The 16,279-nt window shown below is 49.8% G+C and overlaps 1 protein-coding gene across 1 annotated transcript in view; it reads left to right on the plus strand.

The window, feature by feature from the left end:
• Nucleotides 1–16,279, plus strand: part of LOC149339621 (uncharacterized) — a 180,913-nt gene that overhangs the window by 85,026 nt on the left and 79,608 nt on the right. The window contains exon 5 of the mRNA XM_089550957.1: nucleotides 13,084–13,157. Within this exon, the coding sequence (XP_089407083.1) occupies nucleotides 13,084–13,157 (74 nt within the window). The remainder of the gene's footprint in view (nucleotides 1–13,083; nucleotides 13,158–16,279) is intronic.

Consider the following 16,279-nt stretch of genomic DNA (forward strand, 5'->3'; position numbering starts at 1 on the left):
GGGTTTGGGAGGGGTGACAGCGTGAGTGGAACGGGGGCACTGGTGGAAAAGGAAAAGCGCCAAAAAGAGGCGCGCTTTCTGCTGTAAACATGGTGGAAAAAAAGGAGCGGTGAAGGTGTGTGCTTGGGAGGAGGAAGGGTATAGGGAATAGTGCAACTGACTGAAATAGCAGAAAAAGTAAATATGATAAATGGATGCATTTGCGCGTTTTTCCTAATTTTTTGCTGATCCCGAACACACTTCAGGGCGAACCCGCTCTTAAGGAGACAGTGATGCGTGGGCTGGCGGCGAAGATGGCTTCAAGGGACCGTATACACATATCATGTCTTATCCTTCACCTTTTAGTGCGACGTTAGAATCTCATGGTTCCGCTATTTCATGTTTACTGCAGTTTTGACGTTTGTTTACGGAGTTCGATTCCGGGTGACTGCATTCACCCTGTCAGAGGTTTCGTACCGCATATGGTTGCCATTCATCAGCTGACTCTGAAAGACAGAATAAGGAAAACAACTGGCAGGAGACGGAAAAAAAAAATAAAATATGGCGTCGATGACAAGCAACGGGCTGAAATAGGTTTCGCCACGTTCCTTCGCGCGGCCGCTGCCCGCTCAGCAGATAACCCTGCCGCCTTCATTTCCTCCTCGACTGCTGCCTCCAAAAACAGTCCGGACAGGTGTCATAACTCATAAGCTGCGCGTATACCTGCGCTTCGCCCCAGTCGTAGGGCCCATCCCTATAGATGCCGAGGCGAATGCAAACAGCCGGCGCAAGGCGGCGCGCATTCGCGAGCAATAGAAGGCGAAAGGATGAAGAATCACACCAAGGTGTCTCGGGCCTCGGCGCCGATTCGTCACGTTCCAGCTGGGCCGCCGGCACTCTCGCACCCATGCGGCGGCGGCGGGGGCACCCAAAGCTGCAGCGCCATCGCGTATGCCTTGCCGAGGGTGGTCGCGCTGGGCGACCCTGAAGACGAAGCCAAGAAAGGCGCAACAACAAGCAACAACTGTCTCCACGATCCGCCCTTGCTCCTTCTACGATGCGGCTGCGTTTTTGCTGACCCCGAAAGTCCACCAGTCCAGTCCAGCTAGCGCCCCCCTCCAAAAATGCCGGGCTCCCGAGAGCAAAGGAAAGGGGGAGGGGGTGAGAGGGGGAAAGATCTCATGCAGGGCGCTACGTTGTGCGACTGGTGGAAGGCCGCCGCGGTTTCGTTCCGCACGGCGCGCGCTGTTCGGCCCGCCGCATGATGGATGACCCTTGAGCCGCTTCCCAATGGGAGCAGAAAAAGAGCGCGGCAGCGACCGCCACCTTTCTGATTGGGTTTTCCTGGTGCTCGGCCGAGCCCCAGCCAGAGGCTGCGGTAGAAGCGCGCTTTTTGCTTCGCATAGGCGAGCCCTGGTCGAAGCAGGCCGCGTTTGGGACGCGTACGCTGAGGCTCCATCTGCATTCAGACCCGTGCGCAGCACCAGCAGTCCAGCTCTCCGGAGACTCGATTTTGTACTCTTCTGGCTGTCCGCTTTTTGTTCTTCGCACTGGCGTACCCGCCCCAGGACGATCCCGATGATCGCTGCGTGCGTCCCGAGGTCGCGAAATCATCAAGAAACGAGAAAATGGTCGGAAAGTGAGAGTAATATCATCGCTGCGGAGCTTCGCCGCACATACTGTTGCTAACGCCTGCGTATTGATTGCTTTTGTTAGCACTGTGATATTTTTGTGCGAATTAACTGCGGTACCTCTGGCTGGCTGATTCCCTGTTGACGCGGTCCGCTTCCACTTTCGCAACACCGCATCACGTTCATTCCGCCACGTCATCACCGAACGAAAAAAAAAAGGTGGGGAGTCACGTTGATGAACAGAAGAATCAGAGCTTAATGTCTTATGCGCATGCGCGTACAGTTCCGTGTCGCTGAGTAATAATAGTAACGGTATATTATTTGCGGTAGTAACTGCGCAGGTGGTTAAAAATATTGATTTTTGTTTTTACGTTTCAGAACTCAGAGGGCGACATTAGGTGATGGCGTAGCGAAGGGGGAGTGGCGGGGGTGCTTATTACTTGCGGTCACTTGGAGTTTTCCCAACGCGCACCGAATTCTCGCTATAACAGCTACTTTTTTTTTTGCATTTAGCCCATGGAAATACGGCGTCTGCAGCCAAGCGAGAACCCGCAACCTCAGTACCTATAATGCCTTAGCGCCACTGTTTCCTCTCTGGGAAAGCTTATCTTGCCGCGGTACCGTCACTTGAAGATTAAATTTGACTGGCTTTTCCTGACGGCTTTCAGCTGTCTACGTTTCCGCAAACGGGACTTAAACCAATAATCGTGATGCTCGTCTACCAGTTATATACGGGAACTTTGGGCTAGCCATTAGTTTAGGTTCCTTTCACCAGGTGCCGCAAGTGTCTTAGGACTCGTTATGACAAGCAAGACCAGAACACGCAGTGGACGATGGCAATACATAGATCCGAGACACGTTGTGATTTAGTAAACACTAGAGTGTAGACTGTTTTGAAGAGTTTTGAAGCTGTCACCTATAGCAATAAACGAAACCTCTCAAACACGATTTTCCGGAACTATTCTGGTTGTTTCCTAGTCTGCCTGGCACCTTTCTCAACCCCCTCCACCAAATTTCTTGTCTCTCTTCGTATGTTCATAACTGTTCAAAACCGGCTGCGTTTCAGTGCATGTCTGTTGAACCACAAAGCGTCTCGGCTCTATGTGATTGACATCGCCCACTAGGAGCCGGGTCTTGACAGGTCCCAGCCACTTGCGACACCTAGTGAAAGGAACCTGCAATAATGGCGAGCCCAAAGTGTTCCTTCACAAAACGCTACAATTAAACTGCGCATTAGGTTTGAACCTCAATGAAATAAGGCCTGTAGTTGACCGATTGTAGCGGTATTAAACCACTTCGCAAACCTGTTCTAGCCGGTGTATACCTTCCGCAGAGCAAACCGGGGCGATCGAGATGAACCAGCAATGCGTCAAGCCTAGATTTTTTGTTCAGTGCATTAACGAAGATGCGACTGGATTACGTTATGCAGAATTCGCCTATAACTAGCACCAGCTTAATTAATAAAACACGTTGCGGGGATAGCTGGTCATGCATTTTCTTTTCTTGAAATTGAACAGCGCTACATATTTGTACGAATACATAGAAAGACTTGACGCAGCATGTCTTTCTGTGTATTCGTCTAAATGTTTAGCGCTGTTTAATTTCAAAGGAAAAAAATAGCACCAGATGGCGGTAGAGAACAGGTGTCCGAGATGGATGGGGCGTTTCGACAGCTGCAGGTTGTATATACTCCTCTCGGTATTTTGGGATGTACAAAACTCCTTGTTTAGCGTTATTTCTTTCATGGAATGCTTCTCTCTCTCTCTCTCTCTCTCTCTCTGTGTGTGTGTGTGTGTGTGTGTGTGTGCGTGTGTGTGTGTGCGTGCGTGTGTGCGCGTGCGTTTGTGAGTGCGTGCGTGTGTGTGTGTACTCGCAGATGGTGCAGAAAATCCCAGCTATGGCAAGCAGAACGGGTGACGTCATCAAGCGGCCGCATGACGCACACAGCGAGCCGAGCACCGCCACATCAGACGATCCTGTACATGTCATTCGCCTGTATACATCTGCCAGTGGCCAACCTCTATGCGGGGCCATTCATGTGGTGACATTGGTATCGAAATTGCGACGCAACCGTTTGTCGTACAACGTTCCGGGTGGTGTCGTACGATTTCTCATTGCATATGGCTTACATGCTCTAGTCAAGCTCTCTCTTTCATCGTTGCTATGACGGAGAGAGCAAAACTACGAACACATGCAGGCGCAATTTGAACCGCGACGTGCGGCCAACAGAAAGACCAGCTGCGCTTCGGCCAAACGAACAAAAAGGCCCCATCGGCACTCCCGCACATAGCTTTTCTGGAAACAGAAGAGAACCGGTTATAAATCAACCACGCCGGCTTATTATTGTCAGCAGGTACCCGTTTCTTGGTAAAAAAACCCCAAGACCTTCCTTCCTTCCTTCATTTGTATCTTTTTTCTTACCTCCTCCTTTTCCTCGGGGCAACCACGACTGCCGTCTATACTCCGCGGCATCGTTGTCTTCGAGTCTCTTGTTATGCCACAAGCGGTTTCCTTGCTCGTTGTGCCGCCGCTTATGAGAAAACAAAACCAAAGGAAGAAGATAACGCCTGGCACCGAATACCCGCAGAGACAAAAGAAGGCAGCGGCAGGCTCATTAGGGGCATTTACGATATCCAACAGCGCATATACGTCGAACTGCCTGCCCGCCCAGCCACCTGCGTACGCCCAGAAGCCACGCCGCTGCAGCGCCAGCGGGACGACTGATTTATGTGACTCTTGCGGCCGCCGCCCGCACCGCGCCATTATGCACGGCGCCGAGGGCCCTTGGATGGTGCGTGCGTGTGTGCGTACGTGCGTGCGGAGGCTCTATCCGTATGCGCGTGAGTGCCGTGAAGGCTCGCCGAAAGGCTTCGGACAAGTCGACCGCATACCACTAGGGTATTCATTATCATCGATATTTGCTGCTCCTTACTTTTTTTTTATCGTAAGAAGTTCTTTGACTGCCCTGTGGTGAATTTGGTCTTCAAGGAAGGATATGTAATGACGGATGTGTTTCGTCGTGTCTGCTGCCTGGTAAAGACGAGAGGATGGGGGGGGATTGATGACAAAGCAAGTGAATCGTGTTCTGATAAATCTTGCACGGCTGGTAACGCGAGGAGCACAAGTGCATGCGAACTGATAAACGTAACAAGCATGGAAATTCAGAAATTGAGGCTTTGAAGAACAAAAACCCACAGTTTCTTCTCGCGCCTTGTGTCCAGATATATGCGCCTTGCCCCTTACACACGTAATACATTCGAGTCTAAAGAGGGCAGTAGTTGTTGATTAATGTTGTTGCCGGCGCTTTATTTCACCAGCATGTTGCGGAGCAACAGAGCCTAAAACCACGAACTTTTCAGTTCTGTTAACCAGCAACAATACTGCATCGTGACATCGCAGCACTCTACGCTATTTCGATGGCATAAGTATATTTCTGTGTCCTATGTGTAGAAACAGTCTTCATTTTTATGAATATATTCTTTATGCACCTATACTGCAAGGTATAGATATACCTGGTGTATCACATCCCTTCTGGGCGCGCCCATTCTGTATAATAAGGTCACAGTGTCCTGTCCGAAAATAGCTGCTAACTCCGTCCGCCATTAGCGAGCTCTGCCAGTGACGGGCACCTTGGCTCTCAACAATCAAAGCTCGAAATGCGCGCTATACTGGCTCTATACTCCACCAGGAAAACAGTGTGGCCAAAAAACTCGTGGAAAAAAAACGTGGCATTGGGCATCGGTCGCCGACAACCTTATCTTTCGCGCCCCGGTCAGGGCAGCCAGCTCTCAAGCTTACGCTCCGCCGTCGGTCTGTTCGCCGCATTAATCTTTCTTATCCATGTTTCTTTCGATGCGTGCTCGCGAGCACGGATTAGAAGGCAGAGGAACGGTGTGCACGGAAGGGGAGAAGGGGCGTGAGGTGCGTGGAAGAAATAATTGCGCCTCGATAACCGATTGAATAAGATCACAGCAGCAACAATCCAGTCGCGCATGCATGGATGCATTCACGACTGGCCCGCCCGCTCTGTCTGATTTCGGTCGGTCCTCCCCCCTCCTCCAGCCGAACAGCCTTCGACGAAGTCGGTGGTGGGCGCGCACCTGAGTCAATTCGAGAGCAGTCCATGCACGCGGCGTCCATCCGTGAACGAAGCACGCCTCGCTCGGCGAAATTAGTCGTGTCCCGCATCAGACGTGGACAGCGAGCGGGCGGCTGTGCGCGCATATTCATGAACCCTTCCGCCGACGAAAGGAGAGCGCGTACGCGCGCGCGCGATGGCAATCGAGAGACTCCGCGACCCGCGTGTAACCACGTTCGGCCACGTCCGTCCGACCAGGGAGACCCCTGTGGGACCCCCGAACCGCCGTCCAGAGAACGGCACCAGCGCACGCATATGCCCGCACACGCACGCACAAACATGCAAGCACGAACGCGTGCGAACGCATGTCCCGACTGCGTGTAACCTCAGCCGAGAAATTAGAGAGAAGGGGACCAGCGGGCAGCCAGAGGTAGACACACAGCGCGTTGCGATCCCTCCCGACGTCGCTAATGGGCCGTAATTGCCCACGAAACACAGTCGGGCTGCATAGTGGTAGTCCGGCCCGTTGTTCGGCTGAAGCGCGAGTGCGCGCGCGGGCGCGAAACAAGAAGGCCGCTGCGCGCGACCGCGCGCTCCTCTGTGCCCGAAGGACGCTCCCGGGAAGGGCGGCTCACGCGGCGGGGACACCGCTCCGCCGACGGGGCCCCCAGACTAATGATAGTCTCCCGAAACAGAAACAGGCGCCACAATTATGCCAGCGCCGCGGCGTGATGGAAAAGCGCGCGCGAAGGCAACAGCAGCAGCAGCGACCACGGCGAGACGGACACCTGCCCGCGAGCGAAGAAGAACAAAGACGCGGGGCCCTGTCAGGCAAGCGGCTCGGTTGCACGCAAACGCGTCGCGACGCGGCCGCAGTTGTTTGTTGCTGTTCCGCGGGCCTTGTGCCGTGGCAGCCCCGGGAAAGAAGACATTCGCGAGACAGGGAGGATGGCATGGCTCACTCGGCTGTGCTGCCTTTCTGCTGAGCTGCCGCAAGAGCCAGTGAAATGAAAGACACAAGCCGTCCCCCCAAGGGGAGGTGGCGGGGAGGGAGGAAGGGGGGTGCGGCGGGAGGCTCGGCGGAATCATGCTTCGATTGGCCTGCTGCTGCGGTTCCGCCAATGTTCTTTCCTTTGCCTCCTTGCATGACCGACGCGAGCTTCTTTTCTGCAGCAGCAGAACATGGCGTGCGTGCACACCGGAGTGCCGTGGGTGCAGGAAAGTATAAATAGAAGAAAGCCCCGTGACGATCGGGTGCATGGCCGCCTGATGGTTCCCGCTGGCGCCAGGCTGCTGCTGCTGCTTCTCGCGGGAACGCTGCGTAGATGGCTCTGTGTAGTGCATAGTAGCTGGCAGCTCTTCAGCCGGTCCTGTTGCGAAGTCTCCGAAAGCACGTCTTCGATGATGAACCTGCGAGCGTGAAGGTGGGAGTAATGTGAGAACCGGGTACGCGCTTTTCCCTGGCCACTAAACGTGTATCCATTCAGGGGTTCCTGAATCGCATTGCGCCGTAGGTAACCGGGCAGAGGCTGGCGAACACGCGTGGCGAGTGGGTTGGGTATACTATGAAATGATTTGTTCGTTCGGCTGGAACGAGTGTATACCACTTGTTCCAGCCATGACTCAGTAATTAAATAGTAGATACCAGACAGACAAAGCCACCGTGTTCTTCGTCATGCAGATGCAGTAGCACTCAGTATTCGCTCACTGTGGTCAGGTAAACGAGTGTGACCTCTCTGCCATTAGTTTGTTTGCAAACATTTATATTTATGTACATATATACGCTTCGAATATGAAGCGGACTGATATTATTTTGCATGCTCGCTCCTTTTCCGAATGCCGAGATGCCGCTAGTCTTCACCTCCCATTTCTTTCATGACCCCTGTGGCAACCTCGAGACAATTCAGGTCAAGCTACAGTGTGATTCCTCTGGCGAGTTTCCTATAGGGCACTGTTGTTAAAGCTCGCACTGTGCACGCATTATCGGAAGATTGCTCCTGAAAAAAAAATGGTCTCCTTTTTCTTACGCTTATTTGTAATGCATGGAATGGTAAAAAAAAAAATATATGTATATATAAGTACACCGCTCGTGATTAAAAGCGCATCTTTGATAACAAATGCTTGAGTACTGCGCTCGCCAGACACAACACTGGCACTCTGAAAATCGCGGTGAAATGGGCCTATCGTTAACATTACACGTCAACATAGGTAATATTTCAGGTTTTGTTGCCCTCACAACGGAACGACGTCCTACCCCATTTCACGCCGAGTGCTTGGCAACGCGCACACAAACACATAGGCCTGTATATGGTTGCTCATGTATATTAAAAGGGAGTTTGCGAAGAAACGTGGACACCTGTGCGGAACGACGTATAACAGAAGCGTGGTATAACAACGAACGCTTTCTCGGAGACCGGACGAGTCGCAAAGGTTCGCTATGCATACTAGTTTCATATGCAAGCCATGTGCGTGAACACCTAGCGCTAATCCCAACTTCCGTCACGCGAATCAGTCTTTTTCTCTGAGGCAGCACACAGCGCAACCGGCCCCTAGCTGCGACCGGTCCGACGCGTATATGGTCATTCATTCTGGCGGCGTTTCCACCGTATATATAGCGCATAGGGGCGCAGACCTCCGTGTGGTCCGGCATGGATGGCCGCCGGTGGAAGAGAAGAAGAAGCCCACTGGGTGCGCTGCGATCGATTCCTCATTCACGCCTGTCTCTCCCATTTGGGAGCTTTGGCGCGGCAGAACTTTGTGTGTTTTTTTATATACACGCATGCTTGCACGAATAGGCGTTCGATCGTATAGCTTTCTCTGAGTGCTATGTGGGGAAGACGCCGCTCCGTGTCTCCTCGTCCATGGGTTGCAACTCATGTACATGGCATCGCAGACACACGCGACGTGCTCCTATGGCGCTAGTGTAGCTTGCTGCAGTGGCCGCCTCCGGCTACCTTTTCTCACAGGTGCCCCACACCGTCCCCCCCCCCCCCCCCCCCCCTTTTTATTCATTCGACAGCGGTGCCTGGTCGGTCGAGCGCTTAACCTCGGACGCGTCTTCGCTTCGCTCTTAAACGCTCGTACGTGCCCGGCAACGTTAAGTCGCCGGCCAGACTTGGGAATGTGGGCTGCACGCGTGGACAGAAAGCGGCTTTTTGAGCGAAAAAGTTCGGGTTCGCGATGGTCGCGAAAAACGTGCGAAAGACGCGAGTTACTTTGTCCAGAGCATTTTCGCGTCAAATTATGTTTCTGGAGAAGCTTAATTATATGCGTCTCAGTTACTTGGGCTTACTAGAGTGTTAATTGAGCCAAGCAAATTAAGGGGTAGTGGGCCATGCGGTCTCGCAAACGCTCGAATACGGCGGCCAGTTAGTTAACCTTGGTAGTCAGTGGGCCCAAGCCGCGGACCCTGCGCCGCTTGCTTGCGCACGTGAGGATGGTACTAATGCAAAATAACCGAAACATAAATGGCATAAATAAAAACGTTCACTTTGTTTCTACGCTACTTTCAAAACTTAATTGACGTAATTTTAGGAAACAGGCGCTGCTAACCTATTAATGAATAATAACCTAATTATTAGTGCTCCGCACAGCCATTTAGCCGATTATCTAATTTCTTTTGGACACAACGTGCTACCTTTTCCATGGTACATGAGCCCTTACAAAAATTTCTTTGGACAGTCTACAGAATGTCCACAGACTCTTGTATAAAGAGTTTGTAGACTTCCTATAAAGAAATCATTTAGACTAGTCTACAGGAAATACAAACATTATAGGCAGTCATAGACAATGTGTAGATTTATGGCCATACACTTTTAGGAGACTTTTGTCTATGTACATTGTATAGACTATGAATAGACAAAAGGAAATATCTACAAGGTTTTCTATTCTCTATTACAAGGGATTCTATTACAGAGAGGGTAATAGAATCTGTAAGCAGTCTGTAGACAGTCTATAGACCATTTTTGTAAGGACGCCGACTGCGTGTCGAGGGAATTCATGACACTCCACAATGGCGGGCTCTTGTTTAACATGAATGCAAACTGCTCGATGTCCATTGCTGGAGGTCTATGTGTAGAAGGGAACGCACGGTGAGAAAGGAAGATTGAACAATGATAAAAAAAAGGGGGATGAAGAAAGCATTCAGCGCGACCGGACGCTGTTAAACTCATGCAGACTGGTTCCATTCGTGGGTCTTCGTTTTGTTTGTTGTTGACATTGCTTTCGCGAAGCACCTGACTTTTGAAACCATGCCTGAAGCATCCTCTGCGTGAGCACGCATTGCGCGGGACGCATCTGAGCACAGGGGGTCGTTCTGCCGCGATGACATGAGCGCAGCAACATCAAAGGAGTTTCGAAGTGAACACGCGATACATTTTTTAAGCCGCCGCGCACGAGCGCGCCTTATGAATATATACAGCGGCCGTTGGTGGTGCGAGCCAGCACGCAAAAACAGTTCGAGATTTTCTTTTATTGCCTATTCATCTCTCTCTTTTTTCTTCTTTTTACTGAGCCTCTCTGGAGCGATGCATATTCGTAAGCCGAGGATACCGCGCAACATCTATTCTCGCCCGCAGCGCATTCGTTTCCACGGCACAGACCGCTTCGTATAGAGCGACCTCCCTTAGCGCCTCCGAGACAACAAGTATGCGTTGTAACCGCCATACATCCTGCATATATATGGCGGGCAAACCTTTTCTTCACGTGGCAGGGTAATTTTAATTTTAAATCACGCCCGCCTTCCGGGCGAGACGCTCACGCCTGTAGGTCCCACAACAAGCTTGGCAACGCGCGCTGGGTGATATTTCTTGTTTCCAGGGGAGAGACAGCATACTAGTATATAGTGTCCCCGATTGTTGCACTCAGTGGACCCACTTGCTTATATGTATATAAACCGAATAACACGTTTGCGACCTCGGTGGTGCTTACCGGAGCGGCACTTGCAGTTCCTTCCTTTCCCGTCGTCTTCCGTGCATAAAATCTTCCCCGCTCTGTCCACGGACTTATGCGAGACGCGAGGGAGGCCCCGCCTTCATTATTAATATGCTGTCATCGACTGATCCGCTACTGTAACACCTCTAGGTTATTTTTGTATATATAGGCTATGATACGCATGTTTTTAACGTTTCTATCGCTTTCTTTTTTGTGTGATAGGCCGGGTTGTTTTTATTTGTTTTTACTGATACCTTCCGTGGAATGATTTACAAGATGTATTTTGACCTGCTTATTACCACTTGGTGACTAAATCATTACATAGAGCTTATGTAATAATTTAGGAGGTCCCGCTGACAGTTTGCGTGCAACTTAAGGACCTCCTGCTGTATTGTATATATATATAAAAAAGCACAAAAACTTCACTCTGCCTGTGTGTGAATGTGCGCCAGGAGTACCCGTGCGGGTGCGATCCTCGCGACAAGGCTGTTAAATGTGTATACAAAGCCTCGTGCGCCGGGGCCGATTTATGGGCCTCCTTAGGGCGGGAGGTGTTGGGACACCGTGAATCAGAGGCGGGCTGGGCTTGAAGAGCGGAAAAAGCGATGTGGGAAGGAGGAAAAGGAAAGAGGAGGAAACGAACCACCCATAAACCGGTAGTCACATACGCGCAGTGCATGTCTCCGCTGCCTACAAAATAGGTTTTCAGTCGTGCGTGTGTGTTGAACGTCGTTGTTCACTTTGCGTTTAAATTTCGCTGTCACCTGGCCACCATTGAATTTCGCTGTCACCTGGCCATTGCAATTTTCGGGATACCGCTCTTTTATTCCACCTGTGCGAATAAAGGAAGTCTTGCTAATCTTTATTATTATTATTTTAGGCCCATGGGTAAGTTTCGTCTCGGGCGTATTCTGTAAGAAATTACGTAAGTGGAGGTTGGGCTTAAACAGTCGGGGACCCATTTTATGGTCAAGTTTCCTGGTCTGCTGTGCATGATAAATAGGTAGATGTATTAATTATATTCGCTATATGTCGTCGACTATTCCAGTAAAATAGGAAGGATAGTGCGTTAAGGGTGTCTAAATTTGGGACCTGTCTTAGCTAATATAGAAACAAGGCGAGAATTCCGTAGACTGCTAAACGCATTAGCGTTAAAAAAAAAATCTGAGTTTCTTCAAACCTGACTTTGTACAGTCCTGAGCATAATGCGAAAGGCGGTCCGGTATCCAAACACACGAATGTGAAAACGCTGCTTTTGTGTCTATAGGTAATACGTGCTGAAACGTAATTTCTATGAAGACGCTTATTTTAGCAGCGCTGCCGTATTTTGCAGTATTCTGGCGCTTCTGCCGTCTTCAGAAGCAACCTTGCTTGACTGCTTCTCTCACACGCAGATGTCTTCTATGTATATACTGTTCAGACGCTTGGAGACTCTGATCTGGCAGCTGAATATCTTGCAGATTGTCGTGTGATTCGAGGAGGCAGTTAGGGAAATGCAATATTTCAATCAATAATAACAATATTAGAAAAAGAAAACCTGTCCACTGATATGCGGACTGTTATGGTAAATGTATCTTTCCTTTTTTTTTTTTTTTCAATGCAGAGTGGATAGCACTTACTTAGGTTTCGTTACTACTCCGTAGCACATCTTTTTAATAAGAAAAATATCGATATAATATTAAAATCAAATGGAAAAACGCTTTCATAAGCGTCAGATTTCGCCCTTGTGCACTGCTCGTTAATACGGCATCCTAAGGATGGTTTCAATAATAAAAATGATACATAGCCACGGGACGGTGCCGGCATTTGTTTACAGTGGATAGAGGCAACAGCGGAATTTTTTACCCTACGGGATTCTTTATCTGCATCTTGTTTTTTGTTTACTATAATCAGGATTTAAACTGGCCGCAGCAGCAGTACTCGCCGTCTTTTTCGCGTGTACAGACCGGAGCAACGTTAACAACAACGCCCGTTCGATGTTTGCCGTACCATGTGTCATGTATGGATAGCGCTGGCTTGTATTCAGCGAATGAGGCACATGCGCTGTGAGAGCCGGGTCCGGGTTATCGTTCATCTTATAGAGCTCTTCGAACTTTTGCTGACTCTCAGTAACAACGTGAGGGCGGTGCGGTCGACGGTTTAAGATTTCTGACGCCTGTACCGAAGGCCTCATCGTCATCAGCAGTATCATCAGCAGCATCATCGGATTTGAGCGATGACAGCGAATTAGTGGGCGCAAGTCATTTACGAGATGTTCTTTTATATGCGGGCATCTTTGCAGATCTGTGCAAGGCTGCATGTATATAGAAATTATGAGAGAGTGTCATCCCATGTTGCTCGTTTGTATACGAAATGCTGATGATGGTGCTTTACGGCGCACAGCGACCATGGACAATAAAGGCCATCTTGAAATGTGTGGTGTGCAAAACGTAGCTGAACATAGCTTGTTCCTTTCTCCCTTAGCTCCATGGTCGCCGCCAGTCCTGATGAGGGCGCTCTGATGGCCGCATCGAAGGAGACGTTTTCAAGGTATCGAGGTGAGAATTTTACGTTACCTAGAGGACCACGTGACCACGCGCAATTTTGTGTTCTGATTTAAAGAATAATCTGCTAACGAGCCCTCTAGTCAATGGATGCATCCGTACGGAATGACTAATTCGTGGTACCTCAGTGTTTTCAGCTATAGCTCAGTACGTGCTTGGTAAAGCCCTATACATGCTACTTTCACGTATTGCATGTTTGCTTGTTATGTTGTTTACATCCGTCGGCTTTTTTTTTTTCATTCGCCCGCTCACAAACATTAAATGTGACCCAGCTTCACTATTAGCTATTAGTAAACTTAATTTCGCTTATCTCAGCTGGCAACATGTACGTCACAGATATCAGCGTCTGCACAGTGGTACGGTGAAACGACTGACTGGCAACGAATTATCGCTGCTGGAGGCGCTGAAAATGCATGCGCACAGCCAGGGTCAAAATTAAGCACTTCTTGTATTCCCCTTTTATACCATTGAGATAATGGCTCGCGAATTCTCGCAACCCATTTAGACACTCCGCAGCTCCGCTACCACACAGCCCATTTCAGTGGTCATTGAGAACTGCTCTTGCGATCCGAGAGATGGCGCTGGAAGCATAAAACTAGTAAAATTGGGCCGTGTAGACCTAACTTTTGGGTGCGTGTTTTCTTTTTTAATGAGGCGTAAGTCGTGATTATACACTGATTACAACGTGGTATTCTCCTACAACCGCTAAGTAATTTATAATCGATTTTTTTCTCGTGGAGTACTAAGCCGCCGCGGTGGCTCAGTGGCTATGGTGCTCGGCTGCTGTCCCGAAAGACGCGGGTTCGATCCCGGCCGCGGCGGTTGAATTTCTTTGGAGGAGAAATTCGAGGCCCGTGTACTGTGCGATGTCAGTGCACGTTAAAGAACCCCAGGTGGTCGAAACTTCCGGAGCCCTCCACTACGGCGTCTCTCATAGCCTTAGTCGCTTTGGGACGTTAAACCCCATAAAACAACAACAACAATTTTCTCGTGGAGTTTTGGTTTCGGTTTCAACAGCCGAACAATGACTGTTATAAGGGAGTAATTACTCATTGGCATCCACCCGAGCGCAGCCATACGGCTACAAAGGAAAGCTATACAGCTTTCTCAGAAACTTCGTAGTTAAAGCTCGGGTGGATGCCAATGAGTAATTACTCCCTTATTACAAATCTACTCTACCTTGGGGGATTCCCCTAAACATTTGACCAACAATGACTGTTACGTCAAAGTGTGTGAGGCATGAAAAACTGCAATGTAATCGGTGCTTCTACATTCGTTGTAATTCCGGCTCTTCGGAAAGGCTGGCTTCAGCACTGTAGTGAATTAAAACGATGAAGCAGCGATTATAGCGCAGTTTTTTCATGCGTCACGTCACATATAACCACACTTTGACGTCACAGCCATCGTTCAGCTGTTGACACCGAAATGGCATGACGGAAAAATGTGATTATAAATTATTTAGCGGTCATAGGCGAATACCACATGGTGATTCATGCATAGTATAGTGTCTTCTGCCTCATTATAGGGGAGAAAACATGTCACCAAAATTTGGTGTCGATACTGCTTTATCACACATTATCACATTATCAGTGCTATCAGCGAGCAAGATAGGTTGCAAAAAGCGAAATAATAAAAAAAACTGCACGAGCAGTCAGAGAAAGGCAAATGGCATAGAACATAGGAAGGAATACAATGGTAGAAAACCAGGACTGGACTGAAAGTTTAACAAAATCGGCACATTTATTAAGGTGGCGCTATAGTTACCGTCTCCATTCAGACGGGTGGCAATAAATAAAACCACTCCATCCACGCATTAGATCGACACTTGAGTTTACTAGGCAAGGTGGCGCTAGTAACTGCCCCAACCGGAAGAAATATATTGTAATAAATAAATCATCCATCCATGCACAGGTGAGTTAAAGGGCCACTGCCCAGGGTCCGGACATTTTTGAAAAACAAGCCCACTGCATAGATGAGGCATCGAAGATAACCTCTGCAAAATACTAGAGCCATGCGCGCCCCGAAAAGCTGCGAAAATTCAAATCAAAGCCCGCTCGTTCTTTCCTTCAACAAAAACGGGCCCGGCCCACTACTCTGAACCCCGCTGACGTCAAGGGGGGCTACTTTCGCTAAAGGCACTCCATTGGTGCATCGTTCTGACTGACGGGAGAAGGTTGGGCGTAGCCTTGGCGTCGCGTCGTCTGCACAAGGCTTTCCGCAGCGCCTTCTGTTCTGGCTCATGCCTACAAACCCGCATGAAGGAACAAAAAAAAAAAAAAAACTGCGGAGGGAGCGTGCGGCGACAGTCTTGAACCCTAGCCATAAAAAGTAAAAAATAGTAAAACTGAGGGAGTTGGTTCGCCCCCCCCCCCCTCCTCCCGCCGTGATCACCTCACGAGACGCTCTGCGTACGCGCTCCCTTCTCAGATTTTTTTCTTCTATGCAAGCCCTCCAAAACAAGGTTTTAATTACTAGTGCAGCAGAGCCTTTCCCTCGCTCGCCCACTTGACCGCTCCGCACACACACCGCTTATCTTTCGTGCATCTTGCGTACGCCTTGACTCCAATGAATGACATATGCTTTGGAGCGGAGAAAAGACACAAACATACAGAACACAAACACGCATGGAGAAAAGCAAACGGGCGGTTGCCGGGTCCGCGCTTCGCCGTGTGTTTCGAACACAACCGACTTCCGCCCCTCCGCTCGTGAAACGGTGGGGAGGCCTAAAAGAAAATGAAAAGGTGGCTCGTTAACTGGGAATGACAAACAGATGTATGAAAGGATGCGCTCGCTAACAAGTCTAGGTGGTCGAGCCGATCGCGCCTCTCGATCGTTCAGTGTGCGGAGAAAATGCAAAAACCAAGAAAAGAATTCTATTGAAGGCGGGGCCATGACGTCGCCCTGTGACGCACTCCACAGACACCACGCCTCCGGCTTACACCGGAGAAGGAAGGGGTGATTTTGCCTTGCCGAGCCTACTCGACGAGGAGCGGGAGAGAAAAATTTCGAGGAGGGAATGGAAGGAGAGGAGGCTCGCTCAAAGTGAGGCAGAGAGTGTTTGGGATTATGGGGTGGGCAGGGGCCCTTTAAATTTAGGAAAGACGCTTGAAGAAAAG

This window comes from Amblyomma mixtum, chromosome 6 (genome assembly GCF_055824585.1).
Source record: "Amblyomma mixtum isolate Tamu chromosome 6, ASM5582458v1, whole genome shotgun sequence".
NCBI lineage: Eukaryota > Metazoa > Arthropoda > Arachnida > Ixodida > Ixodidae > Amblyomma > Amblyomma mixtum.